Raw genomic sequence first — 19,009 nt, 5'->3', positions numbered from 1 at the left:
GACAGACATCTGAGGGAATGGGGACCTGCTGAAACTCCCCCCTTCCCCAGGGGAGGGAGTGTCGTTTTGTCTAGGCACCTATGTCAACGACAAGAACGAATCGTGAAAGATAACTATTAAGATCTCAAACCCAGAGTTATCTCAGCCACAAAATATGTATATAAATAAACCACTTGAAAGGCAGCTTCAGCAGATAGATTGGAAATGTACTTAGAGGAGAGGCTGAGCACTGTTTGGATGGCCTCTCGGCCGCCCTGCAGGCTGGCACCACTGCAGATGCTGTGGGGACCAGTTTGGTTTTTAAATAGCGTCAGGATGAATGGACAGTCTTTCTCCAGAACCTAGACTTTTAGTGCCCTTTCCCTCAGCAAGCGAGAGCAGAGCAGGAGGGCTGGTGACATGCCGAGGTCTCTCCCGTGACTTTTTATTCCCCAAGGGAGTCCTGTGTGTGCATCGCGCCAGGGCTGCTGAATTCCAAGTTGTTCTCCAGCCCTTTTCTCAACTTCCTGAGCCCTTTGCTGGCCCCCTGCCTGGGCCTGTGCAGGGGCCCAGGCCTTCCCCAGTCCTCCCTGGCACTGGTGTGGGGCCAGACATGTAGGTGGCTTTTCCATGGTGCTGCTCAAAAACTTGCTCTCCCGGTTTGTTTTTGATTATGCGTGTGTGTGTGTGTGTGTGTGTGTGTGTGTGTGTGTTCATGCCTACACCCTAGAAACATTCCGGCCAGGGGTGCCAACAATCACAAGGCCCCGTTTGGGGACGGGTGCGTTTACTGTGTTCCTGTGGTGTGAGGATCCACGGCCATCTGCGTGTCCCCCACGTGGTTGTGGCTGTTTAGTGGCGACGGGACCGGCTCTGTGCTTTTTGCTCACATGAGTGTGTGAATGCTCCTCCCTACATTTGTCCACTGTATCCTTCCCCCTCACAGGACGGTGCTTTCCTTGCAGGTCATAAAGAAAGAAACTGGATTTTGGAGAGACTTTGGATTCGGGATGACATGTCAGTATCGGTCGGACTTCATCAACATAGGTGAGCAACTCTGCATCTCTGCTGCCACCTACAGGCCACCGGGCTGTGCCGCCCTTGAAGGAATTGAGCAGATTTCCAGAGTCTGGTGGTAAAGGTGGTGCCATTTCCTTTAAAATAATAATAATTATAATAATTAAAATGCCATTCTTTGCAGTGTTGTACTTTGTGCAAGTGTCTTACTTGTGAACCTTGTATTGAATAATTTATGATGATAATAAATCAATTTCGGTTAGCCAAACACTGCCCCTAACTTGTTTGGTTAGGATACCTACTTCATTTAAGCAGAAAAAAAACTAAAATTCAAGAAAAGTTAAGTGGCAGGTTCTAAGAAAACTAGGACACAAATTCTGGAGCCCTGACTCATATTTTGCCCACCATGGAGGGGTCACGGTCACTCATATCAACAGCCCGGGGGCTGGTCGGTTGCAGTTTTCTCTGGGCCTTGAACCCCCTCTTAGGTTCTAGCGATGCCCCAGTCAGAGCAGCACAGCTTGGGGTGTGCAAGGAATAAACAGGCTGCACGAGGATGTCTGAGAAAATATGTTGAGAATCATTTCACTGTTTCTTGTATGAGTTAAATAAACTTCCTGGGTAAGAAAGAGAAAGGACAAAAAGAGGCCAGTGGCTCTTTGGTTCCATCTGGGACCCAGTGGGCTTTAGGCTAAGAAAAGATGTAGGGCATCTCAGCTTATAAAGGCGAGACTTCGCCAGGCCACGACTGACTTTGTGAAGGAGTTTATTATAAAATGAAACAACAATTTTTTTTTTTTCCTTTAAAATGGCTGATTTTGCCAGCTGGTTGTGAAGTCACAGCTCTTCAGCACCACTTAGGTCTGTGATAGGAAGAGGGCTTCAGTGGGATGTGACTCGTTCACCCTGCCATCCTCTTCACTCCGTCACACTGCAAGTCCCAGGTTTCTGCAAAGGCAGGCGGAGGCCACATCCAAACACAAAGACAAGAATCTGCACCGGGAGGTTTCAAGTTGAGAAGTTGGGCTGCTGCTGAGCTCTTACAGGGAGGCCAGGGCTATTCATGCGCGTTGCTGGTGGCTCTTTGAAGCCGGCAAATGCTTGCAATTTTGTTTGGGGTCTTGTTATCTGAGGAAGTTGGTGCTGTCTGCCATGAAGGTCATCTCTGTTTGGGATTTCCAGGGCCTCTGGGCTGGACAGCCACTCCGGTAACTTGGGGGGCAGAGAAGCACACATGTCCCCTGAATGTCTCTTTGAGAAAAGTTCTGTGCTTGTGCAGCCGGGAGAGGCGAATGCAGAACAGGAGGTGCCTGGGCAGCATGACTCAACAGGTGTGTTCTCTCCTGACAGGTGGGTTCGACTTGGACATCAAAGGCTGGGGCGGAGAGGACGTGCACCTTTACCGAAAGTATCTGCACAGCAACCTCATAGTGGTGCGGACGCCCGTGCGGGGCCTCTTCCACCTGTGGCACGAGAAGCGCTGTCTGGACGAGCTGACCCCTGAGCAGTACAAGATGTGCATGCAGTCCAAGGCCATGAACGAGGCGTCCCACGGGCAGCTGGGCATGCTGGTCTTCAGGCACGAGATAGAGGCTCACCTCCGCAAGCAGAAACAGAAGCCAGGCAGCAAGAAGACATGAACTCCCAGGGATGGATTTGGGGAGACATTGAAACTTTTTTTTCCCTTTTGCAATTACCGGAATAAGTGGCTGCAACAAGGAAAAGACTTCCAAAAAGGGCGAGAAAAAGAAATTTGATTAGTTAAAAGACCGAGAGGAGAGAGCCTCCGATTTCTCTCTGGTTGGCTTTTATGCAACAGAAATCAAAATCTCCATTCTTGCCTGCAGACGTAGCCCAGTTGCACCCGTGAAGTGTCTGACAAAGGCAGAATGCTTGTGAGATTATAAGCCTGATGGTGTGGAGGCTTTGATTGTGTTTACAACAAAATGAGAGCTCTTGTTTTCTGTGCTCATTGAAATGCTCATGAATTAAGACCAGTTTTGTACAAAGTTCATTAGAATGAAAGGCAAGCACGTTGCTCCTCTTACAAATGGTCATCTCAGTGGGGCTCTAGTTTCTAGAAATGCGAAAATATCAGAGGGCAGAAGAGGAGACACGACTTGTCACAGTCCTCGTGAGCATATTAAACAACATCAAATGGACCAGAAAAGAAATCCTAAATATTGTGTCATTTTTTCCCAAGATCAATGAAAAATAATCTCATCTTTTTGGTGGTGGTTTTAACCATCTCCAGTTTGTTTATTTTATTTAAAAACGCACTTTTTTGTTTTTGGCTTGTGAGTTATATTCTGCTTAAGTAATTACTAATCTGCAAGCCTTACAAGAGAGCACAAGTTAGCATACATTTTTATATTTTTTAAGAAGATATTTTAGATGCATTATGAAGACTTTCAGTTCAGAGCATCAGGTTGATACCATATCCAAGGACGTGCCAAATGCTGATCCTGTCGGGCACTGAATGCAGACCTGGTGACACGTGGAAGGCATGGTTTGCAACTATGGGTTGACACACATGGATACTGTATCTGAAGACTGTTTATGAAGAAGGGGCAACTGAGCGCTGGAGGAAAAGAAAAAGACCCTTTTCACTTTACCAGAAAAGGAAACTCGTTTTAGACCGGTGATATCGTGATGTATTTAAAAGTCAGAAAATACATTTCCTCCTTAGAAAATGGGGACCACTTTCTTACCTGTTCAAATAAACCAAAGTATAGACTGTGTGAACCAAACAATCTCTTTTCAAAGCAGGGTGCTCTTCCTGGCTTCTGGCTTCCATAAGAAGAAACACAGAAAAATTTGTTTTATGAAAGATCAATTCTTCTGCCAGAGTCTAGTGGGATGGAAGATTTTGCTACATGTTCATCCACCCCGGGCTAGGTGGAAGTAACTGAATTATTTTTTAAATTAAGCAGTTCTTCTACTCAATCACCAAGATGCTTCTGATAATTGCATTTTATTACAGTTTCAAAGTATTTTTTAAAAATACAGTTAACACGGAGCAGTTTCTACATTCATGTGAAAATTATTTATTTATTAGCCAGCACCAGATGCATGAGCTAATTATCTCTCTGATTCCTTGCCTTCTGTTTGCCCACAGTAAACTCATTGTTTAAAAGCTTCAAGAACATTCAAGCTGCTGGTGTATTAAAAAATGCATTGTATTGATTTGTACTGGTAGTTCATAAAACTTAATTAAAACACAGGCCCTGAATGGAAGGTGGTATTGCACAGCTAATAAAATATGATTTGTGGATATGATTTCTTCTTGGAGTAAGAATGGCATGTTTTCAGTTTTTGGAAAATAGTATTTTGGGCATAGACCAGGGTTTCTCGACCTTGGCACAACTGATATTGTGGGCTGGATTGCTCTGCTTGTTGGGAGGCTGTCCTGTGCATTGTAGGATATGCCCAGGAAGCACTGAGCCTTGGGCTTGGCTAAGGCCCTTTCCAACTCTGTGTACTCTCTCTGTTCCTATTCTGTTCCTATAAATTGCCCAGTAACCAGCCCGGGTCATCTTACTGAGCTGGGGTCTCTAATATATGGCAGTTTGCTCCCAGCAGTAGTGTGCTGCTACCATAGCCTCCTGGGAGACAATTATCAGTACTACTTCTCAATCCTCACTCAGGTTGGTAGCTTCAAATCGACCAGGGTGGGAATATTTACACCACAGAAATTGGCAAACATTACAAATCAGGCCTTCCCTGCCCTGTCGCGTTGTTAAGTAAATGTTATCAGGGTTCAGTAGTGCAATGTGGTAGCTAATGTGGTTTCTCCAGCCAGACAACCTGGGTTCAAATTCCAGTTCTTTCACTTGCAACTTACATGAGCTTAAAGGAGTCACTCAGTGCCTATGTATCTTAGTTTCCTCATTCAGGGTGATAAATGCAGTCACTTCTATGTCATATGATTGTTGTAAAGATTAAATGAGCTCGTGTGTGTGAAGTACTTAGGACATGAGAGGCACATAGCAGGTGTCTGTCTAGGTACCAGTCCTCATTTACGACTGTGTCGCTGGCAGTGTCTGTTAACTCAGTGTGCCCAGGGCTGCTTGGACAAAGTCAGAGGGCCATTATGGGCCATATAGTTGAGATTATGAAACCATCACATACACTGTTGTCCTGTTTTTGTCATTCTGAACACTGTCTGAAGGCAGAGGTTATTAGGAGTGTGAAATATAATGGATAATTTCTACCTTAAATTCTGAGCTCAGTCATTGGAGTTGATGGCTCCCGAGGCAGTCGGGAGGCATTAGAGGTTTTCAAAGGAAGGAGCACAGCTGGGAACCTCGTGTGCAGAATGCCAACCTTCTAAGGTAGGGAATATCATTACTTCCACTCTCTACGTGCAGAAACTGAGGCTCAGAAGTGTTAATGAACTTGTGCAGAGGCCCGGCCAGCAAGTGGCTGGCTCCGGGGCTCAGATGGCATCTCCCACCACGTGGCCAGTTCCAGATGGGCTTGGAAGGTCTGGGGCAAAGAGCTTTGGCCTGGAGTGAGTCCAAGGCCTGTCCTCTGTTCCTCAGTTTCCCACTGTTTCTCTGCTTTCCAGCCACGCCCTCTCCGAAATCCCCTGACAAGGAATAGAAACTGTTTAACACAGTGATCCAAGAACAGTTAATCAACCCGACCACCTCCCTCCAGCCTCTGCGTAATTAATTGCTGGTGGTGTTAGGGTTCCATGTGGGATTGGAGCCCTAAGACATTATATTTAAGGACTGTCTTGAGTAGGAAGGGACAGCAGGTGGGAATACTTACTTTTAAATAAAAAGACTTGATACTGTTTCTGAGAACTGCTGATTAGACATAATGACCTTGGGCAGTTTTTTGTAAGGCTGGGGTGTGTTTTACTCCCAGCACACATCAAATAACTGGCAGCGTTGCGTGATCCATATTCCGATTAGCTTTATATTTTAATTCAAAGCTGTTTCTCCTGGCAGGGCTCAGTGCTTTGCTGTTGCTGCCAAAAACTGTGGGGACTGTGCCAGTTGGTTGGGGCGGGGCGGGGGGTTGCTGGTGGGTTTTTTTCCAACATACAGAATCTGTTCTTTCCTGTCATTAGAGGTGCCTTTCAGACTCTGCATTGCTGATCCTTTGAACGTGCCCTCTGCAGTAGTTGAGCCCGGTGTCGTCTTGGCTGTGTGTGGCTCTGCTGTTCCAGCAGGAAGATGGACGGAACAGTAAGAGGGGAGGGCAGCCCTGGGGAGGGTCACAGCCTACGGGGAGGGCGAGCCTGGCCCTGGGGAGATAAGCCAGGTTGTGCTCCTCCAGGGCCCAACTCCAGCTTCCATGGTCACCCCAGAGTTCCAGGGAGGGCCAGGCCACCCACAGCAACCTCTGCCCAGGATGCACCAAATGTCATTCAGCCCTGGCGTGGGACATTTTGTGAACTGGATTTATTCTTCATCGACCTGAGAGTCAGACACTTTAGCTTGAGCTAAGGGAAGTGCAGCGGTGCCAGGCAACTCCCTCCTCCACCAGGCCCCCACCCCCACCCCCAAGCTTCTGCCCCACCACCAACCCACCCTCTAACCCCAAGGGCTTAAAAAACGCCAACAATAAACATCACCTAGCCTGCTAGAATATTAAATCCCACTTCAAAAGCCTAAAAATCAGCATTAAAAAAAATAAAACCTCAAATTCAAAGAAAGGCTGAAGGAAAAATATAACTACTGCATCTTTTTTCTAGTAATTAGCCTCAAACGGAACCATGTGAACATCACGTCAATGGCATGTGGGGCTGCCAGGAACAGCAGGGAGTGGCCTGGGTGGGAAGCTTCCCTAGGGCCCTGCCATGCTGCCGGGAGAGCACCCCCAAAGGTAAGGCCTTTGCCATTCTGTTTGGTTACTGGGATCTTGACTCCATTGGTAGGAAGACTTCACTGAGGAACATCTTTCCAGTTGAGGGGAAGTAAAAGCTGATTTGAACTGACAAGGCTTTTGGGGGGGCTTGCTCCTCATTGGCAGTTTGTCTCAGCATTGGCCCTGCCTGACCTATTTGGGAGACAGGTGGAGCTAATCCCAAAGGGAGCTGGGTTTGCAATAAGTCTTCTGCTCAGAAAGGGGGCAAATAGGTGAAGATTTGTGATCAGGAATCCCAGGGAAAATGAACCAGTTTGCCAATGGCCAATTTGAGGATAAAAGCTGGTTCCTCTCAGCTTGGGGCGTTGTCAAAATCAGACACGAGCAAATGCCCCCCTCTGTGCCAGTTCAAATCCAAACTGAGCGAGCCATTTCTCCGCAGGTCAACTGGCTAACGTACTGCATCATTCATCATTATATCCCTTACTCTTGAAAAGTTTCCCTTTCTCCTTTAAAATTCACCCCAGAAAGTCTAGGAAATGGGCCATTGGGATATGCAACCCATTGGTTACATTAACCGTGCTGATAAAGGAAGCCTGGATGTACGGATCCTGGTTTTGTTGAACTCCTGATTGTCTAGGAGTACTTTTAATTACCATTTATGGGGTACTTTCTCTATGCCAGGCATTTAATAGATTTCTAATCCTCAGAACCTAGGTGACTTTAGTAACTCCCGTTTTAGAAATGAATAAGCTAAAGCTCAGACAGGCTTAGTAATTTTTTCCTTTATGATTCCACTCAGCTATTAATAGTTGATGGCATAGCCAGGACCCAAACCGCTGGGTTCTCTGTTGTATCAAGCTACCTCATGGTCTAACGATGTTTTTACCACCTGTTAAAACAAGGGGACTTTTCTCATTTAAGCCTCCTGATGGTTTCAGTCTGGGGCGGCCATAGGAAGTCTAAGGATCTTTGTGTAGGGAGAGAAGGAAGGATGGCAAGTAACCTGGAAAGGGAACAGTGGTACTAAAATCCATACTGGAGGCAGTGAAGGGCAGAATTGACATTGCAGAAAACGTAATCTTCGACATGGACAGGACAGGGATGAGAAGTTCTCCTAAAATACAACAGCAAAGAACAGAGAGGAAAACAGGATGAGATTACAACATGGAAGGCAAAGAAGAGAAATCAAAGTGAGATTTGTAGCGATTCCTGAAGAAGAGAAAAGTTCAATTCAAACACAAGTATTAAAGATAAAATCGTAGAAAACTTGTGTTTGGAGAAAAGACCTGTGCATTGCAGACTTAAAGTAAAGCATTTACCATGTGTTTGACGAGAATGAAAGCACAGAGGCCGCATGGAGACATATCCATGACTAAATGTGTGTCTTCTCTGTGCACCAAATGGCAGGAGCCCCAAAGTATGTATGTGCGAGGACTGTGAAATATGTTTGGACTCTCGTGCATGATGAAAGCTCCATTATAAAAGGTGGCGATTGCTAAGATTTAGGCCATGATTTTTCATTTTAATCTGAAAACAAATTTCATGCCATGTTAGCACATGTGCTATTACACTAAAAGGATGGTTACTTACAAAGCATCAGCTAGGACAGGTGATTTTTGGTGTAAATGCCCGAAATTTTTTTAGTGACCTGTCCAATGTCCACCTTCAAGTTTTCTTTCTCTTGGTCCTTTTTCTTAACTGTCTCTGTACTTCCCCCCTGTCACCCCGTAGGGTAAGGGTTGAGCCAACTAACACTTCTTGACATTGCTTAGCGCTGCTGTTGACACTGAGGGACAAGCTAACTTTCTGCTGCATCCTACTGTGGCAGGGCAGGAGACAAGAACCAGGGGCCTTCCAGCAGACACGATGGGAGTGTGATGGGTCTGTAAGGGTCTGGCAATACGGAGGTGACAGCCAGAAAATCTTTTAAGAGAGAGATTCCAGGATCTTATTCAGGGAGTTGAGGGAGAAATTAAACATGGGAAGGGAGTGAAATTTGGGCAGAGTCCCAAAGAGTTAGAGCCCCTGGGAACCTTGATAGTAACCTGAGGGCAACACTTCAGACCCAGAAACCCTGGGCAGATGGGTCAGGGAGCTGGGTTTGTGGAGGTGACTGGAGGTGACAGAAGGCGAGGGGTCAGGGTTGGGACATCCTCGCCTTGGACCATAACTCAGGTCAGGCACAGGCAAGACTGAGAGTGCAGTGGAGGCAGGATGAGAATTCAGGGCTGCTCAACCCCAGAAAGCAAGCAATTCTGTAACCTAGTCCTTCCCTGTGAATTTCAAATATTAATCCCGACCCTCATAGCATCCAACACCAGACAGTTGATTCCTCTAAATATCAATAACCAATAGGATAAAAAAGCACAGAACTCAAATCTGCTCCCCCTTGCAATATTGGGGTAATTCAGTTGGGTCATTTCCTGTTTTCTATTAATGTGTCTTCCCCAAACTCCTCCGGCAGGCTGTTGCTTAGTGTGGTTACGTCTAGATGTGGTCATGCTTATTTCCTTCAATATGATTTTAGGCAGAGGGTGGTACTGGAATCTTATGTCTTCATAATTATCAGTGACTGTTGGGTACTTTGTCTTCATTCCAGTGAGCAACTGAACCTCAAAATTTTGAAGCTGGACGAAAATAATGAAGATCGCCCAGTTAAAACACCTTTTTCCCACAGCAAAAACGGAGGCTCGAAGAGGTAAGGGATCCTGTCTGAGATAACACAGAAAATGGGGGAAAGAGATGAGAATAGAAGTTTCTGAATAATGCCATGACTGTTGAATCACTAATAGATGGAGTTTTTGTAATAGTTTAATATAAACCATGTGGAACATTACGAGAAACAGTGATACAAGTTTAAAAGCTTTCTTGTTACACAGTCCCTGAGTGCTATACCCAGCCAGCCACCTCGTGAACATACGGCTGTGTCCTTCTGCTTTCATTTAAGGGCAAAGTAAAAAGCTGCTGACCCAGGAGTCAGTCCTGAGATACAAGCAGATTTCCATCCTCCCCCCCGCAAAAATGATCTTGAGTGGCTGAGAGCGGCCTGGGTCCCTGGCCAGAGGCCAGGCCCAGAGTCGCTGGGGGTGGCCTAATGGACAAATCTGTCCCAGGGCCAGACTAGCTGGAAGGTTTTTCTCAATCTCCCATTTTTACTTTTTCATGACAGTGGTGGACCGTGTAACAATGAAAGATGTCTCACGTACGTTGGGTTCCATAATTAGACCGTATTAGCTTTCTGGGGCATCAGTAACAAATTACCATAAACTCAGTGGCTTAAAACAAATTTATTCTCACAGTTCTAGAGGCTGGAAGTCTGAAATTAAGGTGTCAATAGGGCCATGTGCCCTGCTGTGAGACTCTGGGGAGAGGGTTCCAGGCCTCTCTCCTGGCAGTCCCTGGTGTTCTCTGCCTTGCAACTGTCCCTGCAGTCTGGCTCTGTTGTCCCGTGGCTGTCTTCCCTCTGTGTGGGTCTCTCTCTCTCCTTGTAAGGATGCCACTGTGACCTCATCTGCAACGACCCCATTTCCAAATAAGGCCACAGTCACCAGTACAGTGGGTTAAGACTTCAATACATCTTTTTGGAGAACACCATTCAACCCCCAGTAAATAGCATCCAAACAGTGCACTGATCCTGTCTACGCAGCGGTAATAACAACACTGTATGTGAGCACGTGCTTCATCCTTTTTGGTGCACTCTTGGGGAGAGCCTGCACAGTCCCCCCTCTCTCCAGTGGGAGGAAACACACATACATGTGTGCTTTCCTGCAGTCCCCATGTATTTTTATCCACGTTAAGCCTCTCATCCTACATTTTAAAACTTCTCCTTCAATTTACATTCATGGCTTGTTTTTGTGGGTCTCCCATGTCCTGGTTCCAATGTGCACAATAAGCGACATATATTTCGATCATCTTGCCCAGTGAAGGTCTCACCGCTAGCATTTCTAAGCCAGCAGGGAACTTCATGTAATTGGGACTCTGAGCCTGCTGGAGACGACACAAGAGAGAGCGTAGGGGTCATAGAAGAGTCCATACGCGATCCTGTCTTTGGAAGTATACCTTAATTTCTAAAAGGTTTCAATGTCATCGTTGTTCATTTTATCTTAAAGTCATACCCTTCGTGTTAGGTCGCACCGAAACTGGAACTTCTCTCTGTACTTCCGGAGCGCTTCTGAGCAAAGGCGATTTTCTCCTGATGTTAAACTCCAGCATTTGTGCAGAAGGAGGATTTCAGGAGGAGACTCCGTGGATACCTTCACTGGATCAGCACTGGGTCTGCTGCAGGGTGACTTCGGCTTCACACACAAATGTCAGCGGTGTCTGTGCAGGGGAGAGCCCAGCCGGAGGTTGCAGGATGACCCGGCCAGAGGGGGTCACTCGAAGAGCTCCAGGTAGTCGGGCGGCTGGTCCTGCTGCCCACAGGGGTAGAGAAGGAGCTCCTGCCCCAGGGAGGTGATGGGTTCCTCCTGCCACGCAGAGGACACGGGGTCAGAGGGATAATGAAATGCCCTTCCCTACCTCCTTAGAGGCTGGCACTCCCTGGCCACCCTTGATTTAAGTGAACTTTCCTTAGTTCATGACTATCTTAAAAGATTTTTCTTTTCCACAAACTTTCCCTCCAGGGCTCAAGCTCTAACGTAAGACCATTCTCAGATGTGATCAGTATGTGGTTTTCCAGCGTCTCCTACGATCTCTGCCCCAGTGGGGGCCCCCTGAGTATCGGAGGAGGAAACTAGGTTCTATGATAATGGCCATGCAATTAAGAATCCTGATTATCGGGAGGAATTATCAAAGACTACTCCCTCTTTCGTTAGTCTCGATTGTTCTGTCTTTCCTTGCTACAGGACAGTAATGCACCGAGCCTATTAAGTTTAGCACTGGTCTCACCTTGTGATACTCCACCAGGTCCGCCAGGGTGGCGTGCTGCAGCTGGTCCACGCCCAGGAAGCTGTAGGAGTCCGCGGAGGCGTCTATGAGGAAGTGTTTGCAGCCCTCGGCCGACAGATAGGACAGGGCGTAGCCTTTGATCCTCTCACTGACCCGGATCAGAAAACTGCCCGGCCTGCCCGTGCTCAGGAGCAGCTCGTTTGCTTTCTTGAGCGGGACAATGCCTGTGGGAAAGAAAAATGATGGGCCTTTCATCTCCGGTTAAATCCAGCCCTGTGGATCAAGTTTAAGAAAAGAAAGCAATGCTAAATGTATTTTGGGCTTCTTAGGAATGCAGTAAAATATTCTTCTGGTACTTGGTTACAGGACAAGGGGAGGTTACACAGGTAGACAGTGTGCTTAAATGTTTACCCTTAAGCAGACACATTTTCACTTCTACCCCCATTGATGACAACACAGTTGGTAGATGGTTTGTGAGGGTCTCCAGGGAATGCAGCTCTATTGCACTGGGTCCCAGCAAGGTGACTGATGCAGCTGTGTCACATAATCAGGTCCAGCCTTCTTTCTGCCCATTCGCCTATGAAACTGACCCACTGGATGTGCTGATGCTGAGTGAGCCTCTTCGGTCAGATGCCAGACCAACCACTCAGTGTAAGTTCCAATAGATGATACAGGCTGCTGGTTTTTTCCCAGAAAGCCACTTAAATGGGCTGCTGCTTTTGTCTATTTCACCTTCCTAAACATACCTGGTCCCACTGAAAAATTACACATGATAACCATAAGTTGAAACAAGGCAACCAGTACCAGCTTATGTGGGGACTGCATGTGACAGAGGTCTAAAGACACTGCATTAGAGTGTCTATAAATCCAGGAATGTTCTTCACTGACACCAAAACCCTGATGAAGGAAATCAGATGACACAAACAAATGGAAAAACATATCATGCTCATGGATCAGTACAATCAACATTGTTAGAATGTCCATACTACCCAAAGAGACTTACATATAAATGCAATCCCCATAAAAATACCAACATCATATTTCAAAGCTAGAAAAAGTAATTCTACACTTCGTTTGGAACCAAAAAAAACACCCCATAGCCACAGCAATCTTGAGGCATCACATTACCAGGCTTCAAACTACTACAAGGCTGTAGTAACCAAACAGCGTAGTACTGGTGCTAAAATAGAGACATAGACCAATGGAACAGTAGAGAACTCAGATATAAAACCATCTACCCACAAGCAACTGATCTTCAACAAAGCAGACAACAACATACACTGGGGCAATATTCAATAAGTGGGGCTGGGAATGGTGGATAGCCACATGCTGGAGAATTAAACAGGACCCCTCTCTCTCACCACTTACAAAAATTAATTCAAGATGGATGAAAGACTCAAATGTAAGGCATGAAACCATAAAAATTCTAGAAGAAAATGTAGAAAAAAACTTTGGATAGTGTAGAAAAAACTTCTGGATATGGGCCTACGTAAAGAATTTATGACTTAGATGCCAAAGATAATTACAACAAAAATAAATGGACCTTAATTAAATTTAAATGCTTCTGCACAGCAAAGGAAACACTATATAACCAATAAAGGGCTAATATCCAGAATATACCAAGAACTCAAATCAGTAAGAAAAAACACCACCATTACAAAGCTGGTTGGTGGAAGACTCAGACTTATAGCCAGGCAATGTGGCCCCAGACGTTGTTCTTATTTCTGCCTTCTCATTCCCTGGCACAGAGAAATATTGTCCAATATTCTCTGGCCACAGCAAGAGAAATCGTCAAGAAAGCACGTGATGCTAATGAAATGTCTGACGACAAAAGCATGGTTTTTACAATACTTCTTTACACAGTAGGATCTTCTTTCGGTACAAAATTCTGAGTAGAACCCCCAAAGCACAGTCATTCTCCTTCACCTCTGACACTCGCCTTGCCTTGCCCTGGGCTCTGAGGCCCCTCTGGGTAACTCAGGACTCCAAGAACACATGGGAACTTATAAGACAGGGGAGTCCTGGGCGTTTGCAATGGGAAGGTTGGAGCTCCCGGGCACAGGTGGTGAGGACTCAATGGCATCCCTTGCAAAAAACCCGAGTAGGAAAGATCTCTGGGGCTAATGGACTATTCTCCACATTAATGGAAAAACACAGTAACCTTTCTGTAGAAGTTTGCTGCACTGAGTACTTTATGAGAAAAATGAGGGTCTTCCAGAAAAAAAAAAGCAAGGCATAGAATTTTCTGCAGAAAAGCTAGCTCTTCCCAAATACATGGGTGTAGCTTTGACCTCTTTATGTTTCATCTTCTCCTGTGACTTCAAAATCTGACCAAATACTAGGCAGTTACAGAGGAGGACTACAGAGAGGAATTCAGACAGAAAGTGCTCTGCTAAAAGGAGCCCTACTGGGCTGTCACAAGGTCAGGGCAGTGACTTCCAGGGAATGGACTTCCAGCTGTCCTTGTCTGCCACACACAAGCAGTGACAGATTCTTGCTGCTGGACACAGCCTATCTGCTCCACAAAATATATGAATTGCACTTGTAAATGAGGCAGGATGTGTATGTTGTCTGAGGCTTAGGAACAAAAAGGCTTTGAGAAGTCACATAAATCTGTAACTTGTACTTGGTGAAGACAAAAGCTTGAAAATCCCTTTGGGACAGATGGGTAGAATTTTGATGGCCCCACAATAAAGAAATCTCCTCTCCTCAGCAAAATAGTCAAAGGACAGATTTTCACGTATGGGCATCACTTCCCAGGTTCACTAAGATTTTAGCCTGAGAGACACTTCGGGAAGCCTCCGTGTGCCTGTCTTAATGTGATCTATTCAGTCATATCTGCTCAGTCAGTGGTATCTGGTCCCCCTGAAGGAACTGTGGGGACACAAACTTCCAGGAGGAGAGACAGGAAGGGACACAGGACTCCACCTCAACAACTGCCTCTGGGGAACTTAGGTTCTAGAGAATAACTTCTTCCACAGACATATTTATCCCCCAAAGAGAATGAGACAGCAGGATGTGTCAAAAATAGAAGAAATCAAAACAGCTGAAGTGTGAACTATAATATGTTGGTATCCCACCAAAGTTAAAGGGGTTTGCTTTTTAAGTAACTTAAAATATTGGGACCAAAGCATTTAGAGGGCAGGTTCAATTATATGCCACGACAGCAAAAGCCATCCATACAAAACAAAGATGGAAATAAATCATGAACAGGCCAATTATATCCATATTTGAATAAGAAAGTGTTGATTACATTATGAGAAATAAACTATTGATGCACAGAGTAAATACGTGAATTCTCTAACCACGGAAACAAATTATTATAGAAACTTCCTAAATCAGACAATTTTTTATGCATTTTTTTAATCCACCTTCCTACTCCAGTCCTTGCCAATTTGTAAGCTCCTATATAGTGCTGTATTTTTAGTAGGGGCAGGAAAATGTTGATAGAATTACAAAATGAATCTGTGGGTTTCTGGACAGAACTTCAAACTCCAATTGTAAATATTCTCTGGCCCTCAACCAAAAACAAAAAAATTCAAAAATAGACAAAGAACTTGAATAGACATTTCTCCAAAGAAGATATATAAATGGCTGACATGCAAAGATGCTCAACATCATTAATCATTAGGGAAATGCAAATTGAAACTACAATGAAATACCATCTCTTACTCATTAGGATGGCTACCATCAACAACAACAACAACAAAAAAAACAACAGAAAATAACAAGTGTTAGCTAAGGTGTAGAGAAATTGGAATTCCTGTGCACCATTGACAGGAAGGTAAAATGGTGCAGCCACTATGAAAAATAGCATGGCCAGTTAGTCAAAAAAATTAAACCACAGAATTACCATATAATCCAAAAATTCCACCTCTGGCTAAATTCTCTAAAGAACGGAAAGCACAGTCTTACAGAGATATTTGCACACGTATTCTCACAGCAGCACTATTCCCAAAGCATGCAACATGGAAAAAACCCAAGTGTCCATTGACAGATAAGCAAAATGTGTAGGCTGGCAGTAGATAATTATTCAGCCTGGAAAAGGAAGGAAATTCTGATATACACCACAACATGAATGAAACGTGAGGACATTATGCTAAGTGAAATAAGCCAGTCAAAAAAACAATATGGTATGATTCCACTTATATGAGGTATTCAGAGTAGTTAAAATCTTAGAGAAAGTACATACCATGGTAGTTGCCAATTTTGCTGTAATGTTCTGACCACACTAGGAGCCCTTTAGGAAAAAGCCTATCACAAGAAATTGTGTTCCATTTAGAAGAGTTTGCTATGCTCTGTGTTTAGGAGCTTGCTTTTTGTGGTCTATTTATGTGTGAGATGATACTACTTAGAAGGGAGCTGCCTTAAACATCATTTAAACCAGACACCCTTAGCACAAACATGCTCTGTAAGAGAACTAAAGCAGCTTCTGTTGTACACACAGCCAATTAGTCCAATTCAACCACAGATCTCATAGAAGCCATTTGGGGCCAGAAGCCACTAACTTTTCTCGACATCCAAGAAACAGAAGTCAGTGAAGTGTGAGTTGGGTAAAAGGCAGGCTTGACTTAACTGAGTTTCTTGGGTCAAATACAGAAACGATTTATTAGTTTAATCTCTACTCAGGATCCCTCAAACCCACCTTGCAGCCTTAACTATATACCAGAAACAAGGGATCAAAACCACAGAATTTTTAATGTAAAAGCTCCAAAAGTTCAACTCCTTCATTTAGCTGATGAGGAAAATGAAGCTCAGATAAAAACGATTTGCTACATAAAAAGAAAACAATTTGCTCAAGGTCACTCAACTAGTTAAAGGAGAGCTGAGTCTGAAGCCTGACAACCCAGTGTCCTGCCCAGCACATTCAGCCACCATCACTCACTCCTCCTGGGTGGAAGGAAGACGTTGCCATTTGACAGAAGTCACAATGAAGCGCCCTAGTGGCATGTCAGTAGGAAGTACTGCTTTTCTCACCCACCCTGAGACGTGTTATTTGTGGTAATGAATTAACCCACAGCACATACAGTGGCCATGAATGCTCACTGCTTTCTAAATAGTCATGAGAATGCATCAGAAACCTTTGAAAAACTGCTTTGTGAAGATAATTTAAAGATTCTTCTAGGTTAAGCACAAATATAAAAGGAAGCTCTGATTCTTTCTGCCTCCCTGATGCATTAGCACAGTTTCATCCACCCTTGGATGAGGTTCCATTGAAGGAACCTCTGCACTCACCGTGGAACCAGGGAGCTATGGTGTCTGAGGTTTTCTCGTAGCCTGCTCGAAATGGTAGCTGCTCCTCTTTAAACCAGCGGATGATGTCCTCCTGGGTGGAGCTGGATGCCGTCCTCGTCACACCCTCATTTCTGTTGTTTATAAAAGTTTTTGAAGTTAGATTTAACTAATTTGAACATAATGCCCTCAGAAATATATGTCTTTATACACACACACACACACACACGCATACATATATATGTATAGACAGAGACAAAGAGAGAATTATAGACATTTCAAGATGTGATTACATGGGCTGCGCTAATGGGAGTTGGGCCCCCTGCACACCACCATTATACAACTTCTCAAGGGCAGAGAGGATGGGACATTAATTTGTCACTTGTTCTTTCCATCCTAAAGGGCTAGTTATGGGAATGAGGCACTTCTGTGTTAATGCATAGATCTAAATTCATTTTTAATATGAATTAGAAGCTCAATTAACTCCCAATTAAAATTTGATAAAATAAACATTAAAAATTAAAACACACTTTTACCCCAACACTATTTTCCTAGAGAGCATGTACTTGCAAACCAAAGAAATCAAATATAAATCATTGCTTGCCTAACATTTTCATTATTTGATTTTTCTCTTCTATCTCTATTTCCATTAACCTCCCTGATTTGCTCTCTTCTTCCCACACTTTGAAGACTGCTAAAAAACAGTCTCAGAAATATGAAGTAAAAGGAAGAAGAGTGTTTGAAGACTGGTAAGAAACAGATATAGGCAGCAGATCATTTTGAAATAAATTCAGTAGCCGAACTTAAGTTGTGGGATGTAAATCAATTTCCACTACAGAAAGTAACACAGCAATGTAATAAACATATTTCCAAGTCCCATTCAACAGCCTACTGACTTTGAGCAGAATTCAATTTAAACACAGCACCATCCCCACTGCAGTCAGGAAAGTATCCTGTCTGTGCAGAGACCTGCTGGGAAACATGCACCTGTCTGAGCCAACAAGATGGACTCGCCAGCCTCCATGATAAAGCAGATCCCGAGGGGGTTCCAGTCTCAACTCCAGCCCCCTCACTGCAGTCAAGGACCTATCCCATCTGTGCAGGGACCTGCTGGGAGACACACCTATCCACACCACTTCTGTACTTGCAGCCTTCACCAGGTTTCCCAAACAGCCCCAGTACCCTCCTTAGGCCTTCACCATGTAAACCCTGGAGCTCAGAAGAGTTGCAGCAAGCCTGGACTTAGAGCACCCTCTAGCGATGAGACAGCTGCAGTGTTCACAGGCTCAGGAGACACAAGGGTCAGTCTGCTTGGAATGTCTGGAAGGCCCTCTGAAGGACAGACACAAACAAAGCCAAATTGTGAAGACTCAATAGATACCGAATCCCTCAATAAGCAGGCATCGTTGCACATCCACGAGCATCAAGAACGTTCGGTGAAATATGACCTTACCAAACATACAAAATAAGGTGCTAGAGATCAACCCTAAAGTGATGGAGACGTGTGATCTCTCAAAGAATTCAAAATGGCTGTTTTAAGGAAGCTCAACAAACTTAAAGAAAACACAGAGAATCGATTCAGAAATTTATCAGAGAAATTTAACAAACATTGAAATATTAAAAAATCAAACAGAAATCCTGGTGCTGAAAATTGAATGAAACAAAAAATACAATAAAGAGCATCAACAGCAGATTTGATCAAACAGAAGAATCAGTGAGTTCAAAGACAGGCTATTTGAAAATATACAGTGGAGGGAAAAGAAAAAAGAATGAAAAGATATGAAGAAAGCTTACAGGATCTATGGGACATGAAAAAAGCAAATATTCAAAGTTATTAAAGGAAAAGGTTGTAGAAGGCTTATCCAAAGAAATGACAGAAAACCTTCCAAACCTGAAATAAGAAATATCCAGGTACAGGAAGGTGAAAGGTCACCAATCAGATTCAACCCAAATAAGAATACCCCAAGACACACTGACCTCAAAGGTCAAAGACAAAAAGAGGATCATGAAAGGAGTGAAAGAAAAAAAGAAAATAACATATAAGAGAGATCCAACATACCTGGCAACAGAC

At 44.4% G+C, this 19,009-nt stretch overlaps 2 protein-coding genes and 1 long non-coding RNA gene across 4 annotated transcripts in view; 2 read left to right on the top strand and 1 right to left on the bottom strand.

Moving 5' to 3' along the window:
- Positions 1 to 4,275, top strand: part of CSGALNACT1 (chondroitin sulfate N-acetylgalactosaminyltransferase 1) — a 252,944-nt gene extending 248,669 nt beyond the window's left edge. For both annotated transcript variants that reach the window (XM_045535298.1, XM_045535299.1), the window contains exons 9-10: positions 945 to 1,026; positions 2,347 to 4,275. In XM_045535298.1, coding sequence (XP_045391254.1) covers positions 945 to 1,026; positions 2,347 to 2,636 — 372 coding nt within the window. In that variant the 3' untranslated portion in view covers positions 2,637 to 4,275. The remainder of the gene's footprint in view (positions 1 to 944; positions 1,027 to 2,346) is intronic.
- A 737-nt stretch (positions 4,276 to 5,012) lies between these two features.
- LOC123626381 lies at positions 5,013 to 6,907 on the top strand. The gene is made up of 3 exons (XR_006730839.1): positions 5,013 to 5,330; positions 6,077 to 6,194; positions 6,704 to 6,907. It is a non-coding gene; the product is annotated as an uncharacterized LOC123626381 (long non-coding RNA).
- Positions 6,908 to 9,612: 2,705 nt separating this feature from the next.
- The window catches only part of SH2D4A (SH2 domain containing 4A), a 46,543-nt gene continuing 37,146 nt past the window's right edge, over positions 9,613 to 19,009 (bottom strand). The window contains exons 8-10 of the mRNA XM_045535308.1: positions 16,942 to 17,072; positions 11,707 to 11,930; positions 9,613 to 11,285 (exon numbers count right to left, since the gene is read on the bottom strand). Coding sequence (XP_045391264.1) covers positions 11,193 to 11,285; positions 11,707 to 11,930; positions 16,942 to 17,072 — 448 coding nt within the window. The 3' untranslated portion in view covers positions 9,613 to 11,192. The remainder of the gene's footprint in view (positions 11,286 to 11,706; positions 11,931 to 16,941; positions 17,073 to 19,009) is intronic.

Source organism: Lemur catta, chromosome 22, assembly GCF_020740605.2.
Source record: "Lemur catta isolate mLemCat1 chromosome 22, mLemCat1.pri, whole genome shotgun sequence".
Taxonomy (NCBI): Eukaryota; Metazoa; Chordata; class Mammalia; order Primates; family Lemuridae; genus Lemur; species Lemur catta.
Note: the sequence above shows the minus strand (reverse complement) of the source record. Positions and strands in the feature narration are given on the sequence as shown.